This window comes from Oryctolagus cuniculus, chromosome 19 (assembly GCF_964237555.1).
Source record: "Oryctolagus cuniculus chromosome 19, mOryCun1.1, whole genome shotgun sequence".
Taxonomy (NCBI): Eukaryota; Metazoa; Chordata; class Mammalia; order Lagomorpha; family Leporidae; genus Oryctolagus; species Oryctolagus cuniculus.
In genome coordinates, this window is record NC_091450.1 from 66,689,848 (window position 1) to 66,711,597 (window position 21,750).

The following is a 21,750-nucleotide window of genomic DNA, read 5'->3' on the forward strand; positions in this document are numbered from 1 at the left end:
ACAAAGGCCTGGCTGTTAGTTGTGGGGAGGCTCTTTAGGGCAGCTGTTGAGGAAGAAACCAGCTGGTCCACTTGCAGTGATCCCACAGGGCCAAACAGCAGCTGATCCCTTTTGGAGTTTGGGGATGCCTGATATGTAGGAGGCAGGCCAGACTGGAAGAGAGATGTGGTCCCCTGTTAATGGGCAAAGGCCACCAAGACAGCTGTCAGCAGGCATCTCCCTGGGCCTCTGGGGATGTTATGACCTATAATTGGGCTCTTTGTCTCACAGCAACTTACCTATCTAAATTTTATTGTAGTCTATGGGAATTCCCTTGAGGACAGAGTGCCACATGAAGCCAAACCTGCGTAAGTCTACAGATGGATGGAGGGTTCTTTGGTATGGACATTTGGAGGTAGAAGGCATGGGGAGGAGAGAATGGGCCCCACGGAGTAATTACCCCCTCAGAGCTCATTCTGAGGACTCTGGTAGCACCACTTTTCTCCATGTGCTGAGGTGGATCCCCACCTCCCACCTCCATTGGACATCTGCATGTGGTGGCCTGGGATCCAGTCATGTTTCCAGGCCATTGCTGCTTTCACAGCTTGTGTGGCCTCCATAAAAATTGGGGAGCCCTTCCCTAGGCCTCTCTGCTTCTCCTTCCTCAGTGTTCCCATGGGACTTTGATAAGGACGCAAGTGGCCAATGTCTTGGGTCATGCCCCAGTGCTGAAGGAAATGGGGCCAGGAGTCCTGCATTGAATCTGCATCCTATTGGGTCTGTCCATTCCCTGTGAAGGCTCACTTTGTCTCAGAATGGGAAGTTCACAGTCCAATGGCTCTTAGATGATGGCATGTTTTCAATGAATGACAGACCCTTTCTTCCTGCTAGGAAAGCCAGGTGGGACTGGGGTGGATAGGAATGCCTGTGTGTTAAACCCTCATCCTTTCCATCTCCCCTCTACATTTGCACTTCAGATTGTGTGAAAACCGATCTCTAGCTGAAGGGCATCGCATCACAGCATGCACACACCTTGCAGATGCACCTTACATGTGGCATGCCTCCTGGGGGGACAAGCTGGAAATACTGTCCCAGGCCTGGGCCAGGGTCCAGCAGCCCTTAGCCCAGCAGTCCATCCACTGGATAGAGGCCATTGAGGGTGAGTGTCCCACTGGGAATCTTGCTGCAGCCCTTCTGGAGTTCCTGCATTCACCATAACATCCTTGGCCCTCTGGTGAAAGGTGTGATGTGGTGGGAAATCCTAAGGGCACATGTGGATGGATGGAGGCAGGTGTGAGGATGGAGTTTGCAACATAATGATAGCATGGGTCTACACCTTAGTCTTAGCCTCATATCCCTGGGTCACAAACACCTTTGGCCTCAAAGTCCCTGTTGGGTCTCCTTGCCTGAGGCACCTGCAGTGGCCATGGAGCCTTTAAAATGCATGTGGCATGGTTTCTGCCAGGCCTCCACTTGGGATAATGGAATTGTTTTTGTGTGCAGTGGCAGTCTTTCTTGTGAGATCCCTGCTCTAGCCACATGCCATGACACTGCATGGCTGCCAGGGTAGCTGCCATCATGACCAGCTTTCAGCATGTGATCTTACCCAGGTCTCCCTGAACCAGTCCATACTCTGTCTTCCATGTTGACTTTACACCTCACTGATGTAGAACCCTTGGCCATGTCTTGAAGTTCCATCTTGAAGCATCCAGTGTAATTTTCATGCCTATCAGCCTACCCTGCATGACTGCAAGGACTCCCATGAATGGAAGACTCATGGGTTACACTTGTCCATCCCAAATACCCTAAGGTATTTGACCCTAAGAGCCCATAGCTCCCATTAGTTGATGTATAGGGGGGAGGCAGTTGGTATGAGCCTCCTATGTTGTATTTAATCTCTTAGAGCACACCTGATGCATAGCCAGGGACCCTTAGTGAGGAAAGTGGCTGACCACTTGTGGAACATCAGGATGCCTATTATGTGGGATAACATGCTATCCAGACAGGGAAGGAGGTCTCCATTTATTGACAGAGGACTTGCCACTGTAGGCGTGACCTCCTGAGAATGAGACAGTTGCTAACAGAGGCAGTGCCACAGGCAGACAGCATAGAAGTCCTCAGATGCTAATGGGACATTGCACAGTACTTGTACTTTACTTTGCTATAGCATTTGCATGTCATCTCATTTACCATTTCCTGCTCATTTTTCTCCATTGCAGGGTATGATACCTCCTCCCAAAAGGATGAAGTGGTATCTGCAGAAAGAGCTGAGCTTATCCCCAGGTAAATCTACAGATGGGTTGAGGGTATTTTTGTATGGACATGTGGAGGTGGCAGACACGGAGAGGAGAGAAGTGCCCTGAGAGCCATTTATACCACTCAAAGGTCCTCCCATGAAGACTCCGGGAGCACATCTTGGAAAATCCATGTGCTGAGTCAGGCCCCAAACACTGTGCCCTTAACCTCGCTGAACAACTGCATAAGTTCCCCTGGGAATGAACTGCTTCTGTGTGGCATTCACGAAGTGAGGAGCCACTCCCTCAGCCCCTCTACTTGTCCCTCATCCACATCCCTGCAGTACAATGACAAAGACAGGGAATGTCCAATGCCCTGACACACTCCACAGTGCTCACAGAAATGGGCACACAGTCCCAAGGTGGTCTGGGATATTAAAGTGCTTTAGCTTCATTGGGACATTGAGCGCCAAGGGGATTCTATTCCCTGAAACTAGACAACTGGCTTCTGGCAAGCTTGTTCTTTCCTGTCCCAAGGGTGCTGGAAGAGGGGCACCAGAGCCCTCTGCTCCTGATGTGCCTTCTGGCCTTTAGCTGACAGCATCCTCTGCTCCTGTGTTTCTGTCTAACCCTCTCTATGTCCTGCTTGGTCTGCCCTATCTTTGTGAAAACTCACATTGTCTGAACAAGGGGAAGATCTAGACTGGATGGTTTATAGAGGATGGTCCTATCCCTTTGATTAACAGACCCTTTCAGACTGCTAGGAAGGTTTGGTGGAACTGGGTTGGAACTGAATGACCTTGTGCTAAGCCCTCATCTTTTCCACCTCTTCTGTCCTCCCCTCTGCATTCACACCTCAGGGTGTGTGGAGATCCAACCCCACTGGAAGGGCCAGATACCTCAAGGAAGATGGATCCTACCTGCTCTGTGGATTTTGGGCTGATGAGCCTGAAGCACCAGCCCAGGCCTGGTCTGAGACTGTGAAATGTACAATCCAGCAGCCCGTCTGCTGTGCTGAGGCCAATGTGGGTAAGTCCTCTGATTTGACTCTTGCTGCAGACTTGCCAAATCTCCTGAGTGCACCCCAATGCACTGCTTGATCTAACCTGCCAAGGACAGGTGGTGATGTGAGAGGCTGTCCCCTGGCTACATCTGAGTGGACTATGGGAGAACCCTGGGTGGAGTTCAAAGCACAGATGTAGTGTCTTCAGGTGTTTCTTAACCTCAGAGCCCAGATTATGCTCTGTATTCCTGCACTGGACCCATCCATGTCTATGTAGCAGAGGCCAGAGTGATGGCATGGCTCCAGCTATGCAGCCTGTGCTAACTCATGCTTGTGAATAGGATGAGTAGGATGCCTTTGGGCAGTGGCAGGCTTCCCTGTGAGACCCCTGCCCCAACCATGTGACATAACACTGCATGCCTGATCGGAACTGTAATCATGGCTACTTTCTCGGCCTGAGATCCTTAACCTGATGCCCCTGAACTAGGCCATGCTGTCTCTCTCATTCCTGTTCTATTGTCATCACTCCTCATCTGGAACCCTGGGCCATGTGCAGAGGGTTCCACCCTGGGGTAGCCTCTGCTGACCTGTCAGGATCCACTAAGTGCCACAGTGCTACATGGAATCAAAACATTCCTGTGTGTGTGAACATCTATGGGCTTCACATGTTTATGTTGTGGCAGGGTGCTCATATGAGCCTGGGACTAGCCCCAAGTTGTGTGGTCAGTCTCTTAGAGCACATAGACCGAGGACCCAGATGGCTGATGGCTGCTTCCCCCTTGTGAAAGATCAGGATGCCTAATGTGTGGGATACCACACTCCCCAGATGGGGAGAGAGTTCTCCTTGGGTTGGCAGTAGACTTGCCACTTCAGGCATGTCCACATGGGTGTGAGGCTCTTATTAGCATAGGCACTGAAACAACCAGACAGCATGGGTGTCCTTGGAAGCTCCGTGACAGTGGGCAGCCCCTGAGCTTTATGATGCCATCTCATTTACATGTCATCTCATTTACCACATCCGGCCCCAATGGCCATTTTTACAGTGGAAGACCTTTCCTACAAAAGGAGGAAGGGGAGGTGGCAACTGCAGTCCAGGCTGAGCCTATCCCCAGGTAAGTCTACAGATGGGTTGAGAGTGTTTTATTATGGTCATCTGGATAAGGCAACACTGGAAGGAGGGAACGTGTCCTGTGAGCCATTTATACTATGGAAAGATCCTCCCACGAGACTCAGGGAGCAACTCTTGCAAGCTCCCTGTGCTGTAGTGGGCCTCAAACACTGTTCAGGTCAGCCACCTCTCTCCAACTTCCATTGGACAGCTGCATAAATTTCTCACAGAACCAGTCATCAGTCCGGTTTATTCCTAATGTACTGTTTTGTGCGGTCTCCATTAAAAGTGTCCCTCATCAACATTGATGCAGTATGTTGATAAAGACAGGGAATGTCCAATGCACCGACACACTCCACAGGGCTGACAGAAGTGAGACTCAATCCCGAGGTGGTTGAGGATACTAAAGTAGTTTAACTGGGTGGCAGAATTCCATAAAGGTGATTCTTTTCCCTGAAGCTAGAGAATTGGCTTCTGGCCAGCTTGTCCTTTTCTGTCCCCAGGGTCTGGGAATGGGTTCTAGAGCCCTCTTCTCCTCGGCATGGCTTCTGGCCTTCCTTCCATCTTTCTGTGCAGTCGTCCCTAAGTTCTACTGAATCTTCCCTATCCATGTGAAAACTCACTTTATCTGAACCTGGGGATGATCCAGATCAGATAGCTCTTAGAGGATGATCCTGTCCCTGTTGGGTAACAACCCTTTGAACTCCTTGCAAGATTTAGTGGGACTGGGTTGGAACTGAATGACTTTATGTTAAGCCCTCATCTTCTCCACCCTCCTTTCCTCTCTGCGCTCACACCTCAGGATGTGTGGAGATCCACCCCCACTGGAAAGGCCAGATGTCATCCTGCCTATCCTGAAGGATGACAGATCCTACATGCTCTGTGGATATTGGGCTGTTGAGTCTGGAACACCAGTGCAGGTTTCTGCTGAGCCTTGGCACCTTACAACCCAGCAGCCCATCTGCTGTGCTGAGGCCATTGTGGGTAAGTCCTTTGATTTGAATCTTGCTGTTGCCCTACCAAAGCTCCTGAGTGCACCCCAATAACCCTGGCCTGCTTGCTGTAACTCCCCCAGGGAAGGTGGTGATGTGACTGTCCCATGGCTACATATGAATGGACAGAGGCAGAACCCTGGATGAAGGGGAACACAAATAATTGTAGGCAGGTGTCTCTTAACCTTGGAGTCCCAGGTTATGTTCTCCTTTCTGGCACTGAAACCAGCCAAGATGCTGGACCAGAGTCAAGTGTGATGGCATAGCCCCAGCTTGAAGTCATACACATGACAGGTTTATTCTAGGCCTACCCATGGAAGAGTTGGATGCCTTTGGCCAGTGCCAGGATCTCCTGTGAGACATCTGTCCCAGCTATGTGTCATGACACTGCATGCCTGCCAGGACAATTATAGTCCTGGCAATGTTCTTGGCCTGAAACCTTAACCAGATGCCCGTGACCTGGGCCATTCCTTCCCTTGTTCCCTTTGTGGTGACTGCAGTCCTCATCTGGAATCCTGGGCATGTTCTGAGGGTTCCATCCTGGGGTAGCTGGTGCTGGCCTCGTGCCTCTCAGGATCCACCAAGAAGCACAGTGTCTGCATGGCACCAAAAGGTTCCTGTGTGTGTGAAGCTCGATGGCATTCATATGATCATATGGCAGCAGAGTGTATGAGCTAGGGAGCCCCACTCTAGTGGCTGTTGAATGGGACAAGTCTTCCATCATGTGGTTGGTCTCTTAAAACATTCAGACAAAAAGGCCATTGACTGACATGGTTGAAAGTGACTGACTATGCATGTAAGATCAGGATGAATATGTGTGGGGTGTCACACTCCCCAGACAGGGAGGGATTTCTTTTTGGTAAATGCCATTTCATTTACCATGTCCTGCCCCATTTGTTTTCCTTTGCAGTGGAAGATGCCTCAAACCAAAAGGAGGAAGGAGAGGTGGCATCTCCAGACCTGGCCGAGACAAACCCCAGGTGAATCTATAGATGGGTTGAGCGTGTTTAGTATGGACATGTGGAGATTGCAGACATGGGGAGGAGAGACTGTGCCTCATCAGTCATTTATACCATCAAAGCTCCTCCCATGAAATTTCTGGGAACACCTCTTGCAAGCTCCATGTGCTGAGGTGGGCCCCAAACACTGTCCAGTTCACCACTTAACCTCAGTTAGACACCTCCCTAAGTTTCCCTAGGAGCCATTTAACTGTCCAGGTCATTCCTCATGCCCCTGCTCCTGTGTGTCCTCAATAAAATGTCAGGCACCCCTCCTTCGGCCCTCTGCTTGTCCCTCATCAGCATCCCTGCAGTATAGTAGTTAAGATAGAGAATGTCGGCTGGCGCCACAGCTCACTAGGCTAATCCTCTGCCTTGCAGCGCCGGCACATCGGGTTCTAGTCCTGGTCGGGGCGCCAGATTCTGTCCCGGTTGCCCCTCTTCCAGGCCAGCTCTCTGCTGTGGCCAGGGAGTGCAGTGGAGAATGGCCCAAGTACTTGGGCCCTGCACCCCATGGGAGACCAGGAGAAGTACCTGGCTCCTGCCATCGGATTAGTGCGGTGCACCGGCTGCAGCGTGCCGGCTGTGGCAGCCATTGGAGGGTGAACCAATGGCAAAGGAAGACCTTTCTCTCTGTCTCTCTCTCTCACTGTCCACTCTGCCTGTCAAAAAAAAAAAAAAAAAAAAAAAAAAAAAAAAAAAAAAGAGAGAGAGAGAATGAGAGAATGTCCAGTGCACAGATACACTCCACAGTGCTACAGGAAATGGGACTCAATACTAAGGTGGTCTGGGGTGCCAAAGTGCTTTAGGAGGTTGGGAGCATTCCACACAAAGGGGCTTCTTTTCCCTGAAACTAGACAACTGCTTTTGGTCAGCGTGTGCTTTTCTGTCCCCAGGGAGCTTTAAGGGAGGGCACCAGAGCCCTCTGACCTCAGTGTGACTTCTGGCCTTCTGCTCCCAGCCTCCTCTCCTTCTATCTCCTGTCCTTTCCTCTCTACATTCTACTGGGTCTGCCCTATCTATGGGAAGGCTCTTTTTGAACATGAGGAATATCAAGATCACAAGGCTCTTAGAGGATGGCCCCATCCATATTGGATGAAAAATGCTTTCAGAATGCTAGGAAGGTTAGGTGGGACTGGGTTGGAACTGAGTGACTTTGTGTTAAGCTCTTATCTTTTTAACCCTTCCTTCCCCCATTCTGCATTCACACCTCAGGGTGTGTGAAGACCCACCCCCACTGAAAGGGCCAGATGTCATCATGCCTATCCTCAAGGATGATGGGTCCTACATGCTCTGTGGATTTTGGGCAGATGATGATGCTGAAGCTCCAATCTGGGCCTGTGTTGGGGCCTGGCATCCTACAATCCAGCAGCCCATCTGCTGTACTGAGGCCATTGTGGGTGAGTCCTTTGATGGGAATCTTGCTGAGACCTGCTGAACCTCCTGAGACCATCCCAATAACCCTGACCTGCTTGCTGTAACCCCCCAGGAAAGGAGGTGATGGGTAGGCAATCACATGGCTACATCTGTATGGACAAATGCTGAATACTGGGTGGGGCTACAGCACACATGTCATGTAGGCTTGTGTTTCTTAACCTGAGAGTTCCTGGGAGGGAGTTCTCCTTTGGTTGGCAAAGACTTGCCATTGGAAGCATGTGCTCCTGGGTGTGACACTCTTTTTAGCAAGGTAATGCCACAACTAGATGGCATGGATGTCTCTAAGTTGTGTGATGGTGGGCAGTACCTGAGCTTTACTGTGCCATCGCATTTGCATATCATCCCAGTTACCACATCCGGCCCCATTTTTACTCTCTGCAGTGGAAAACCCCTACCACCAAAAGGAGGAAGTGGAGTTGGCATCTACAGACCAGGCCAAGGCTATCCCCATGTAAACGTTCAGATGGGTTCAGGGTGTTTCAGCATGGCCATCTGGAGATTGCACACAGGAAGGAGAGAATGTGCCCCAAGGGCCATTTATACCATTCAAAACTTCTCCCACAGAGACTCTGAGAGCACCTCTCCAAACCTCCATGTGCTGTTGAGGTCCCCAAAGACTGTCCAGTCAACTCCCCCCAACATCCACTGAACACCTGCATAGTTACCTTGGGAACCAGTCAGCAGTCCAAGTCATTTCTAATACCGCTGCTTCTGTGTGGCCTCCATTAAAGTGAGAGGCCTCTCCCTCAGCCCCTCTGCTCGTCCCTAATCAGCATCCCTGTGTTACATTCATAAAGACAGGGATTCCAATGCCCGGATGCAAGCTACAGTGCTGATGTAATTAGGACACATCCTGAAGTGGTCTGGGGTGCTAAAGTGCTTTAGCTGGGTGGTAACATTCCACAACAAGGTGATTCTGTTTCCTGCAACTAGACAACTGGCTTCTGGCCAGCTTGTCCTTCTCTGTCCCCAGGGGGTTTTGAGAGTGGGTACCAGAGCCCTCTGCTCCTAAATGTGACTTCTGGCCTTTGGCTGCTAGCCTCCTCTCCTTCTGGCTTCCTTTCCCATCCTCTCTGCATTCTACTGGGTCTTCCCTATCCAATGAAGGCTCACTTTGCCTGGACCAGGGGAAGATCTAGATCAGATGGCTGGTGGTGGTTGGTCCTGTCCCTATTGGGTGACAGATCTCTCAGACTGCTAGGATGGTTTGGTGGAAATGGGTTGGAACTGAATGACCTTGTGTTAACCCTTCATGTTTTCTACCTCTTCCATCCTCCCCTCTGCATTCACACCTCAGGGTGTGTGGAGACCCACCCCCACTGGAAGGGCCAGATGCCATCGTGCCTGTCCTCAAGGATGACAGATCCTACCTGCTCTGTGGATACTGGGCTGATGAGCCTGAAGCACCAGCCCAGGCCTGGGCTAGGGTCTGGCACTTTACAACCCAGCAACCCCTCTGCTGTGCTGAGGCCATTGTGGGTGAGTCCTTTGATTTGATCTTGCTTCAGACCTGCCACACCTGATTGTACCTCAGTGACACTGGCCTGCTTGTTCTAACCCCCAGAGAAAATGTCCTGATTTGGTAAGATGTCCCTTAGCTCAATCTAGATGGTCTGAAGTAGAACTTTGGTGGAATTTGCAGCAAAGATGTATCATAGGCAGATGTCTCTTAACCTCAGAGCCCCAGGTTATGCTCCATTTTCTGGCACCAAAGCCGGTCATGTCGGCACCCAAGGCAGGTGTGGTGGCATGGATCCAGTGATATATACTGTGCTCATGCATGGGATGGGTTTTTTTCCTAGGCCTTACTTGGTAGAGTGGGATGCCCTTGGCCAGTTGTAGGCTTCCCTGTGAGACCTCTGCCCCAACTATGGCTAAGATACTGCATGCCTGCCAGGACAGCTGTAATCTTGGCTTACCTTCTCAGCCTGAGTTCTTAACCACACCCCCCTAAACAGGACCGCACTGTCTCTCTTATTTCCTTTGTGGTGACATCACCCCTTATCTGAAGCCCAGGACCATGTGCTGGCTTTGAGCCTCTCAGGATTCACTAGGGGTACAGTGTCTTCATGGCACCAAAAGACTTCAGTGGTGTGAGGCTCCTTGGGTTTCCCATGTTCATATTGCAGCAGAGTGTGTGAGCCTGGGAGTCTCCCACATTGGCTCTTTTTTTTTTTTTTTTTTTTTTTTTTTTTTTTTTTTGACAGGCAGAGTGGACAGTGAGAGAGAGACAGAGAGAAAGGTCTTCCTTTGCCGCTGGTTCACCCTCCAATGGCCGCCGCTGCAGCCGGCGCACCGCGCTGATCCTGGCAGGAGCCAGGAGCCAGGTGCTTTTTCCTGGTCTCCCATGGGGTGCAGGGCCCAAGCACCTGGGCCATCCTCCACTGCACTCCCTGGCCATAGCAGAGAGCTGGCCTGGAAGAGGGGCAACCGGGACAGAATCCAGCGCCCCGACCGGGACTAGGACCCGGTGTGCCGGCGCCGCAAGGTGGAGGATTAGCCTATTGAGCCACGGCGCCGGCTCACATTGGCTCTTGCATGGGATGGTCCTCTCATTGTGTGGTTGGTCTCTTAGAACATATCTGACTCACAGGCCAAGGACACAAAAGGTTGAAAATGGCTGACCAATTGGGAAGGTTAAGATTCCTGTTGTGTGTTATGAAACACTCCCCCAAAAGGGAGGTAGAGCAGCGTTGTTAGAGGATTTGAGCATTATCGGCATGTCCTCCTATGAGTTAGGCTGTCACTATCCAAGGCTGTGCCACAACCAGACAGTACAGATTTACTCAGAATATGGTGGGGGCCAGTGCTGCAGCTCAATAGGCTAATCCTCCATCTGCGGTGCCGGCACACCGAGTTCTAGTCCCAGTTGGGGCACCAGATTCTGTCCCGGTTTCCCACCTTCCTGGCCAGCTCTCTGCTGTGGCCCAGGAGTGCATGGAGGATGGCCCAAGTGCTTGGGCCCTGCACCCGCATGGGAGACCAGGAAAAGCACCTGGCTCCTGGCTTTGGATCAGTGTGGTGCGCTGCCCACAGTGCACTGGCCATGGTGGCCATTGGAGGGTGAACCAACGGCAAGGGAAGACCTTTCTCTCTGTCTCTCTCTCTCACTGTCTACTCTGCCTGTCAAAAATAAAAAGAATATGGTGGGACAATTGTGATACCTGTGCCTTACTAGCCTGTTGCATTTGCATGTCATCTCATTTACCATGCCCTGCCCCATTTGCACTCCCTTGCAGTGGAAGACTCCTCAAACAAAAAGGAGAAAGTCAAGGGGGCATCCTCAGATCAGGCTGAGGCTATGTCCAGGTAAGTTGACAGCTGGCTCCAGGGTTTTTAGTATGGTATGGCTATCTGGTGATGGCAGAAATGGGGTGAGAGAAAGTGCCCTGTGAGATTTTTAAAACATTCATTGCTCCTCCCAGGAAGACCTGGCACACCTCTTGAAATCCCCATGTGCTGAGTTACACTGTACTGCTGCCCAGGTCACTGCCCAGTTATCTTCCCCTGGACACCTGCATAAGTTTCCCTGGAAACCAGTCACCTATCTAGATCATTCCTAATACCACTGCTTCTGTGTGCTTTTCCTAAAAAGTGAAGGGCACTCCCTCAGCCCCACTGCTTGTCCCTCATCAGCATCCCTTGTCCTTTTCTGTCTCCAGGGGTTGACAAGAGGTGCCCCAGGGCCCTCTGCTCTTCAGCATGCCTTCTGACAATTGCCTACAGCCTCCTCTCCTTCTATCTTCCTGTCCCATCCTCCCCGTGTTCTGTTGGGTCTGCACTGTCCATGTGAAGGTTCACTTTGACTGCACCAGGGGAGGCTCTAGATCAGATGGCTCTTAAGGGACAATCCTGTCTCTGTTGGGTGACATACACTTTTAGACAGGGAGGAAGGATTGGTGGGATTGGATTGCAACTGAATGACTTTGTGTTAAGCCTTCCTCTTTTCCTCCCATCTTGTCCTGCCCTCTGCATTCACACCTCAGGGTGGGTGAAGATCCACCCCCACTGGAAGGGCCAGATGTCATCACACCTATCCTCAAGGATGATGGGTCCTACATGCTCTGTGGATTTTGGGCAGATGATCCTGAAGCACCAGTCCAGGCCTGTGCTGAGCCCTGGTACCTTACAACCCAGAAGCCCATTTGCTGTGCTGAAGCCATTGCGGGTGAGTCCTTTGTTGGGAATCTTGTTGCTGACCTCCAAACCTCCTGAGTGCACTTGGTGACCCTGTCTTGCTTTCTTGAACACTGCTGGAAAAGATTGTGATGGGGTAGGCTGAACCATGGAGCAGATCTAGATTGACAGAGGCAGAACCTGGGGTAGAGTTTGCTGCACTAATTTAGGCATGTGTTATTTAACCTGAGATCCCCATGTTATGCCCCATGCTCAGCAATGAATCTGACCATGTCACTGTCCCCAAAGCAGGTATGATGGCATGGCCTGGGCTTTGGAGCCTGTGCTCATTCAGATGACAGGGTTTTCTTCCAGGCCTCCACTTGAAGAGTGGGATGCCTTTGGTCAGTGCAGGCTTCCTTGTGAAACCTCTGCCCCATTTGGTTACCAAGACACTACATGCCTGCCAGGACAGCTATTCTGGCTACTTTCTCAGCCTGAGATCTCCACCAGATCCCGCTGAGTAGGGTCACACTCTCTCACATTCGCACTGTGGTGATGTCATTCCAAATCAGGAATCCTCAGCCATGTATTGAGGGTTCCATCCTGAAGTAGTCAGTGCTGGCCTTGTGTCTATCTGGATGCTCTAAGGGGCACAGTGTCTGCCTGGCACCGAAAGACTTCAGTGCTGTGAGCCCCTGTTGGATTCACATGTTCACATTGCAGCACAGTGTGTGTGCCTAGGAATTTCCCACTTTGGATGTTGCATGGGATGGTCCTCCCATTGTGTGTATGGTCTCTTAGAACATATCTGACTCACAGGCCAAGGACACATATGGTTGAAAATAGCTGACCACTTCTGGAAGGTCAGGATGCATGTTTTGTGTTATGAAAAACTTCCCAAGTAGGGAGGGAGGGCTACATTGTTAGACAGAGGACTTGCCATTCCAGGCTTGTCCTCCTGTGAGTGAGGCTGTGGCTAACACAGGCAGTTCCACAACCTGACAGCATAGGTGTCTTCAGAAGCTTGTGACAGTGGGTGGTGCCTTACTTTATGCCATCTCATGTACATGTCATCCCATTGACCACATCCTGTCCCATTTGCATTCTCTGCAGTGGAAGAGCCCTCCTGCAAAAAGGAGGAAGGGGACTCGGCATCTGCAGAGCAGGCCGAGGCTATACCCATGTAAGTTGGCAGATGGGGTGGAGGTTGTTTATTATGGACTCCTGGAGATGGCAGACATGGGGAGGAGAGAATGTGCCCCATAAGCAATATTTACCATTCAAAGCTCCGCCCAGGAAATCTCTGCTTGCACCTCTTCAAAGTTCCATGTGGTGAGGCTGGCCCCAAACACTGTCCAGGTCAGCCCAAACCTCCAACCTCCATTGGAAACCTGCAGAAGTTTGCCTGGGGAACATTCACCTGTCCAGGCCATTTGTAATGCCACTGCTTCTGTGTGGCCTCCATAAAAAGAAAGGGGCCACTCCCTTGGCCCTTCTGCTTATCCCTCATCAGCATCCCTGCAGTACGATGATTGAGACAGAGAATGCCCAAGCACTGGTGTACTAAACAGCACTGAGAAAAATGGGACCCAATCCCATTTCTGTCTGTGGTAGTAAAGTGCTTAGCTGGGTTGGAACATTCTACACCATGGGGATTCTTTTCCCTGAAACTAGACAACTGGCTTCTGGCCAGCTTGTCCTTTTCTGTCCCCAGGGGTCTGGGAGAGAGCTACCAGAGCCCTCTGCTCCTAGAATGCTTTCTGGCCTTCTATTGACAGCGACCTCTCCTTCTTTCTTCCTGTCCCATCCTCTCTGCATCCTGCTGTGTCTGCCTTATCCCTGTGAAGGGTCTCTTTGAACAAGGGGAGGATCTAGATCAGACAGCTCTTAGAGAGTGCTCCTGTCCCTATTGGGGAAAGACACTTTCTGAGAGCTAGGAAGGGTTAGTGGGGCTGGGCTGCAACTGAATGACTTTGTGTTAAGCCCTCATCTTTTCCTCCTCTCTTGTCCTGCCCTCTGCATTCACACCTCAGGGTGTGTGGAGACCCACCCCCACTGGAAGGGCCAGATGCCATCGTGCCTGTCCTCAAGGATGACGGATCCTACCTGCTCTGTGGATACTGGGCTGATGAGCCTGAAGCACCAGTCCAGGCCTGGGCTGGAGCCTGGCACTTTACAACCCAGCAGCCCATCTTCTGTGCTGAGGACACTTTGGGTGAGGCCATTGATATGATTCTTGTTGCAGATATGATAAGCCTATGAGCATCCCAATGACCCTAGTTGCTTGCTCTAAGCCCCTGGGGAAGGGTGGTGATGTGGTAGGCTTTCCTCAGGGCTACATCTGGATGGACTAAGGCAGAACCCTGGGTGGAGTTTGCAGCATGGATGTAGTCTAGGCAGGTGTTTCTTGCCCCAGCCCTGTGCCATGACCCTGCATTTCTCCCAGGAAATCTGTACTCCCAGCTACCTTCTCAGCCCAAAATCTTAACTGGATGCTCTTGAACTGGGCTGTTTGTTCTCTTGTTCCCATGGTGGAGACTGCACTTCCCCTCTGGAACACTTAGCCATGTACTGGGGGTTCCATCCTGAGGTTGTCAATGCTGGCCCCGTGCATCTCGGGATCCACTAGGACCACAGTGTCTGCATGGCACCAAAAGGTGCCTGTGTGTGGGAAGCTCTATGGGTTTCCCATGTTCATTTTATGGCAGGGGATAGTAACCAGGGAGTCCCCACATTGCCTGCAGGATCAGATGAGCCTCTAATTGTGCAGTTGAACACTGAGACACCTAAGAGAGCCAGGGGATTGAATGTGGCTGACCCCTTGTGGGAGATCAGAATGCCCGATGAGTGAGTTGACACACTCTCAGACAGGGAGGGAGATTTCCATTGTTGGGCAGAGGACTTGTCAAAACAGCCATGTCCTTATGGTTTGGTTCTGTCGCTAACCAAGATAGTACCACAACCAGACAGCATAGATATCCTTGGAATCTGGTGTGACAGTAGGCGGTACCTGTGCTTTAGCATGCTCTCACATTTGCTTATCATCTCATTTGCCATGTCCTGCCCCATTTGCACATCTTTGCAGTGGAAGAGCCCTCATTTCAAGAGGAGGAAGGTGTGGTGGCACCTGCAGACCAGGCCGAGGCTAATCAGAGGTAAACCTAGAGATGGGTTGAGGGGGCTTTACTAGGGACCCCTAGAGATGGAAGACGTGGGAGAAGAGAAATTGCCCCACTCAAATCTCTTCCTACAAATGCTCTGGAGCACCTCTTGAAGGCTCCATGTGCTGAGGTGGACCCCAAATCCTGCCAGATACCATCACTTATCCTCCTTTGGACACCTGCACAAATATTCCTGGGCCCAGTCTCCTGTTGAGGTCATTCCTCGTGCCACTGCTTCTGTGTGGCCTCTCTAAAAACTGAGGGCAACTCCCTCAGCCCCTCTGCTTTTCCTTCATTAGCAACCCTGCAATACGATGATAAAGACAGGGATGCACTGCACAGTTCTGACAGAAATGGGACCCATCCTGGGGTTGTCTGGGCTGTTAAATACATTCCCTGGGTTGGAGCATTTCACATTAATGAGAATCTTTTCCCTGAAACTAGACAACTTGCTTCTGGCCAGCTTGTGCTTCATTGCCCTCAGGGGGCTGTGAGAGTGGGCAGCAGAGCCCTGTGCTCCTCCTTCAAGCCTTCTACTGACAGCTTCCTCTCCTCCTATCTTCCTGTCCCAGCCCCTCTGCATTCTAATGTGTCTGCCCTGTCCATGTGAAGGCTCATGTTGTCTGAACCAGAGGATGAGTTAGATCAGATCGATCTTAGAGGATAATCCTGTCTCTCTTGGGTGACAACCCTTTCAGACTGCTAGGAGGGATTGGTGGGACTGGGTTGGAACTGAATGACCTTGTGTTAAGCCCTCATCTTTTCCACCCCTCCCAGCCTCTGCTCTGCATCACACCTCAGGGTGTGTGAAGATCCACCCCCACTGGAAGGGCCAGATGTCATTGTGCCTATTCTCAAGGATGATGGATCCTACATGCTCTGTGCAGTTTGGATGGATGATCCTGAAGTGCCGGTCCAGGCCTGGGCTAGGGCCTGGCACCCTACAACCCAGCAACCCATCTGCTGTGCTGAGGCCATTGTGGGTGAGTTCTTTGATGTGAAACTTGGTGCAGGGCAGCCAAACCACAGGAGTACACCCATAAACCCTTGGCCTGCTTTCTGCAACACTCTGGAAAAGGTCTGAAATCTTAGGCTATCCACTAGACTTCATTGAGGTGGACTGAGGCAGAACCTTGTGTGGAGTTTGCAGCAACTGTTTAGTGTAGGCAGGTGTTTCTTAACCTCAGAGCCCAGGTTATTCTCCACTTTCTGGCACCAAAGCCAGCTGTGTCACTATGCCCAAAGCAGATGTTGTGGCATCGATCCACCATGAGCCTGTGCTCATGCATGCGACAAGGTATTTTTCTAAGGCTCCTCTTGGAAGAGTGGGATGCCTTTTGCCAGTGGCAGGCTTCTCTGTCAGACCTCTGCCCCAGCAATTTGCAAAGACAATGTCTGCCCGCTAGGCCAGCTATACTTCTGGTCACCTTGCTGAACTGAGATCTTAATCACATCCCTTTGAACAGGGCCATACTGTCTCTCTTATTCCTACTGTGGTGATGTCATACCTCATCTGGAACCCTGGGCCATGTCCTGAGGGCTCCATCCTGTGGTAGCCAGTGCTGGCCTATTGCCTCTCAGGGTTCACTAAGGGACACAGTGTCTGCATAGCACCAAAAGTCTTAGTAGTGTGAAGCTCTGAGAGTTTCACATATTCATATTGCAGCAGAGTGTGTGAGCCTGGGAGTTCCCACCATGGCTGTAGGATGGGATGAGCCTCTCATTGTGTGGTTGGTCTCTTAGAACATACCTAATTCATAGGCCAAGGGCCCATATGATTGAAAACAGCTGACCACTTGTGGAAGATCATGATGCCTGTTGTGTGTGATGAAACACTCCCAAGAAAGGGAGGGCTGCATTGTCAGGCAGAGGACTTGCCATTGCAGGCCTGCCCTCCTGGGAGTGAGGCAGTGGCTGACCAAGGTCATGCGACCACACCTTTCTTAGGAAGATGCTAGAATATGGTGTGGTACCTGTTCTTTACTAGGCCATCGCATTTGCATGGCATCTCATTTCACATGTCCTGCCTCATTTGCATTTCTTTGCAGTGAAAGATGCCACCTACCGAAAAGAGAAAGTCATGTTGGCAACTGCTGATTGGGCTGAGGCTACCTCCAGGTAAATCGACAGATGTGTTCAGGGTGTTTTAGTATGGACATGTGGAGATATCAGACATGAGGTGAGAGAATGTGCCCTTTGCATGATTTATATCATTCAGTTTTCCTCCCACAATGACTGGATGCACCTCTTGAAAGCTTCATGTGCTGAGTTGCACTGTAACACTGTCCTGCTCACTGCCCATTTACCCTCAATGGGTCCCTGTATAAATTTCCCTGGAAATCCGTCACCTGTCTAGGTCACTCCTAATGCCACTACTTCTGTGTGGCCTCTCTAAAAAGTGAGGGCCTCTCCCTTGGTCCCTCTGCTTGTCCTTCATCAGCATCCCTGTGGTGCAATGGTGAGACAGGGAGTGTGCAGGGCATGATGACACCACAGTGCTGATGGAAATGGGACCCATCCCGAGGCTGTCTAGAGTACTGAAGAGCTTTAGCTGGGTGGGAACATTGCACCCCAAGGGGATTCTTTCCCTGGAACTAGACAACTGGCTTCTGGCCAGCTTGTTCTTCTCTGTCCCAGGATGCTGTAAGAGGGCCCTCTGGCCTTGGGCTGACAGACTCCTCTCCTATTACCTTCTCTGCATCCTGCTGGGTCTGCCCTGTCCCTGTGAGGCTCACTTTGAATCAAGGGAGGATCCATTTTGATGGCTGTTAGTGGATGGTCCTGTCCCTATTGTGTGACAGACCTTAAGGACTGCTAGGAAGGTTTGGTGGAACTGGGTTGGAGCTCAATGATTTTGGTTTAAGCCCTCATCTTTCCCAATCCTCTCATCCTCCCCTCTGCTTTCACACCTCAGGGTGGGTGGAGATCCACCACCACTGGAAAGGCCAGATGCCATTGTGCCCATCCTCAAGGATGATGGATCCTACATGCTCTGTGCATATTGGGCTGATGAGCCTGAAGCCCCAGTCCAGGCCTGGGCTGGGGCCCTGCACCCTACAGCCCAGCAGCCCATCTGCTGTGCGGAGGCCATTGTGGGTGAGTCTTTTGGTGGGAATCTTGCTCTAGACCTGCCAAACCAGCTGAGTGCACCCTAGTGACAGAGGTCTGCTTGCTCTATACCCCTGGGGAAAGGTGTGATGTGGCAGGAACTCTGCGCTACTTCTGGGTGGACTAAGCAGAGCCCTGGGTGGAGTTTGCAGCAGGGATGTAGTGTAGGCAGGTATTTCATGACCTCAGAGTCCCAGGTTATGCTCTGTTTTCTGACAAGCAAGCCGACCATGTTGCTGCATAAGAGGCAAGTGTGATGGCAGGGCCCCAGCCTGTGCCCCTGCATGTGTCAAGGATTTCTTCTAGCCTACACATGGAAGAGTGGGGCACCTTTGGCCTTGCCCTAGATGCCATTACACTGCATGTCTGCTACCACAGCTCTACTCGGGTTACCTTCTCAGCCTGATATCTTTCTCAGATCCTGATGAACTGGGCATGCTGTCTCTCTCATTCCAATTGTGTTGATGTCACTCTTCATCTAGAACCCTGAGCCATGTCCTGAGGGTTCCATGCTGAGGTTGCCAGTGCTGGCCTCGTGCCTCTCAGGATCCACTAAGGGCCACTGTGTGAATGACACCAAAAGGCTCCTGTGTGTGTGAAGCTCTGTGGGTTTCATATGTTCATACTGTGGCAGGGTGTACATGCCCAGGAGTCCCCCACCAATGACTGCTGTGGGGATGAGCCCCCTGTTGTGACACATCAGACATAGACCAAGGAGCCACGTGGTGAAAGCGGCTGGCCCCTCATGGAAGATCAGGATGCCTGATCTGTGGCTATCACACTCCAGACAGGCAGGGAGCTCTCCATTGGTAGGCAGAGGACTTGCCATTGTAGGCATGTCCCCTGGGAGTGAGGCTGTTGCTAACACCTGTTCACTAAGTGAGCAGCATAGGTGTCCTCAGAAGCTGGTGGGGCATTTGTGATACCTGGGCTTTACTATGAGAATGTGTTTGCATGCCATCTCATTGACCATGTTCTACCCCAGTTTCCCTCCTTGCAGTGGAAGATGCCTCCAGCCAGAAGGAGAAAATAGAGGTGGCATCTGCAGAGCAGACTGCAGGTGGGGTGGTTCTTTGTGTGATTGGTCACTTAAAACACATCTGGGTGCTGGCGCTGTGGTGCAGTAGGTTAATCCTCTGCCTGCAGCGCCAGCATCCCATATGGCCACCTGTTCTAGTCCCGGCTGCTCCACTTCCAGTATAGCTCTCTGCTATGGCCTGGGATAGCAATATAAGATTGCCCAAGTCCTTGGGCCCCTGCACCCACATAGGAGAACAGGAAGAAGTGCCTGGCTCCTGGCTTCAGATTGGCGCAGCTCTGGCCATTGTGGCCATCTGGGGAGTGAACCAATGTAAGGAAGACCTTTCTCTCTGTCTCTCCCTCTCACTGTCTGTAACCCTAACTCTCAAAATAAATAAAATCTTTAAAAAAGTAACCCACACCTGGAACTTACAACATATAGCCATGGGATTGAGAGCAGCTGATCACTTTTGGAAGATCAGGATGCCAAATGAGTGAGAGGACACACGCCCAGCAGGGAGGGAGATTTCCACTATTGGGCAGAGGACCTGTCTAAACAGGCATGTCCTCCTGTTTGGGAGCTGTTGCTAAGCAAGGTAGTGCCACAGCTGGACAACATAGATATCCCTATGTGACTGTGGGTGGTACCTGAGCTTTAATATACCATCGCTTTTGTTCGTCATCTCATTTACCATGGCCTGCCCCATTTGCACGTCTTTGCAGTGGAAGAGCCCTCATCACAAGAGGAGGAAGGGAAGGTGGCACGTGCAGACCAGGCTGAGGCTAATCAGAGGTAAATCTACAGATGGGTTGAGGGTGTTTTACTCTGGACATCTGGCATGCCAGACACAGGAGGAGAGAAAGGGACCCATGAGCCATTTTTCCCATTCAAATCTCATCCTACAGACTGTGGACCATGTCTTGAAAGCCCCATGTGCTGAGGCAGGTCACAAACACTGTGCAGGTCACCAACTACATATCCTCTTTGGAACCTACATAAGTTTTCCTGGGGTCCAGTCATGCCGAGGTCATTCCTCATGCCACACTTTTATGTCACCTCCATAAAAAGTGTTTGGCAGCTCCCTCAGCCCCTCTGCTTGTGCTTCATCCACATCCCTGCAGTACAACAATAAAGACAGGGATGTCCAATGCACCAATGCTCTCCGCAGTGCTTAGTGAAATGGGATCAATGCCAAGTTCGTATTGGTTTCGTTGGTTGGGAGCATTCCAGACCAAGGGGATTCTTCTCCCTGAAACTAAACAGGCTTCTGGTCAGCTTGTCCTTTCCTGTCCCAGGGGGCTGGGAGAGGGACACCTCAGCACCTTCTGCCCTTCAGCTGCCATCCTTCTCTCCTCTGTCTTCCTGTCCCATCCTTCTCTGCACCCTGCTGGGTCTTACCTATCTGTGTGAAGGCTCACTTTGTCTGCACCAGGGGAGGATCTAGATCAGATGGCTCATAGAGAATGATCCTTTCCCTGTTGGCTGACAGACCCTTTCAGACTGCTAGGAAGGTTTGGTGGAACTGGGTTGGAACTCAATGACTTTGTGCTAAGCCCTCATCTTTTCCACCTCTTCCGTCCTCCCCTCTGCATTCACACCTCAGGGTGTGTGGAGATCCACCCCCACTGGAAGGGCCAGATGCCATTGTGCCTATCCTCAAGGATGACGGATCCTACCTGCTCTGTGGATACTGGGCTGATGAGCCTGAAGCACCAGCCCAGGTCTGGGCTGAGGCCTGGCATGCAAAAACCCAGCAGCCCATCTGCTGTGCTGAGGCTTTTTGGGTGAGTCCTTAGATGTGAATCTTGCTGCAGACCTGTCAAAGTGCCCGAGTGGACTCCTATGACCCAGGCCTGCTTGCTGTTACTCCCCAGGGAAAGGTGGTGATGTGGCAGGCTGTCCCCTGGGCTATATCTGGATGGACAGAGGCAGAACCCATGGTGGAGTTTGCAGCACAGTTGTAGTGTGGCTGGTGTGTCTTAGCCTCATAGTCCCAGGATATGCCCCCCTTTCTGACACTGACACTGGCCTTGTTGTGCCTGAAGCACATGATGGGGTATGGCCCCAGCTTTTGTTACTAAACTTTTGTTGCTGAACAAATTATTTCCTCTTAAGTATTTATATCTCATTTGAGGGTTTTGGGAAAAAAATCTGTATTCTTTCTGTTGGACTATTAAGTCAAATGGTTTGCAGAATGTCTGACTTAGAATTGTTTTGTAGATTCTAGGTTTTCTTAGTAACTCATGCCCTGCAGATGAGCTGAGTTTGGTCCTAGTCTCTGTCACTGCTGAGCAGTCCCTCCAGACTCAGCTGGCAGCAGGCCCTGACCAAGACTCTCATTTGATTTCTGTCTCCCTCTCAGGTGCTAAGAACTTCCTCTGGTGGATACCATGAAACCTGACTCTGTTCATTCCAGGACCCCATTTATATTTTTTTTTTTTTTGAGTTTGGTTGTAACACTTTTATTTATTTATTTTTTTTTTATCTTTTATTTAATGAATATAAATTTCCAAAGTACGTCTCATGGGTTACAATGGCTTTCCCCCCCATACCGTCCCTCCCACCCACCACCCTCCCCTTTCCCACTCCC

General features: G+C 51.0%; 2 protein-coding genes across 9 annotated transcripts in view; both read left to right on the plus strand.

The window, feature by feature from the left end:
• Positions 1 to 5,192, plus strand: part of LOC103345442 (uncharacterized) — a 39,698-nt gene extending 34,506 nt beyond the window's left edge. For 7 of the 8 annotated variants that reach the window (XR_011384685.1, XR_011384690.1, XR_011384687.1 and 4 more), the window contains 6 exons: positions 299 to 347; positions 957 to 1,138; positions 2,199 to 2,262; positions 3,074 to 3,242; positions 4,260 to 4,328; positions 5,127 to 5,192. Coding sequence is in view for 1 of the 8 variants with exons in the window: in XM_070064758.1 (XP_069920859.1) it covers positions 299 to 347; positions 957 to 1,138; positions 2,199 to 2,262; positions 3,074 to 3,197 (419 nt within the window). In the remaining 7 variants the exon portion in view is untranslated. The other variant, XM_070064758.1, reaches the window with a different exon arrangement.
• Positions 5,128 to 21,603, plus strand: LOC127488206 (uncharacterized). Its single transcript, XM_070063921.1, has 17 exons — positions 5,128 to 5,308; positions 6,227 to 6,296; positions 7,530 to 7,714; positions 8,133 to 8,202; positions 9,049 to 9,230; positions 10,991 to 11,060; positions 11,738 to 11,919; positions 12,984 to 13,053; positions 13,904 to 14,085; positions 14,956 to 15,025; positions 15,809 to 16,014; positions 17,080 to 17,149; positions 17,946 to 18,127; positions 19,140 to 19,199; positions 19,883 to 19,952; positions 20,764 to 20,944; positions 21,523 to 21,603. Exons 1-17 carry the CDS (start codon positions 5,128 to 5,130, stop codon positions 21,559 to 21,561), a joined length of 2,070 nt encoding a protein of 689 aa, XP_069920022.1. The 3' UTR covers positions 21,562 to 21,603.
• The last annotated feature ends 147 nt before the right edge of the window (positions 21,604 to 21,750 follow it).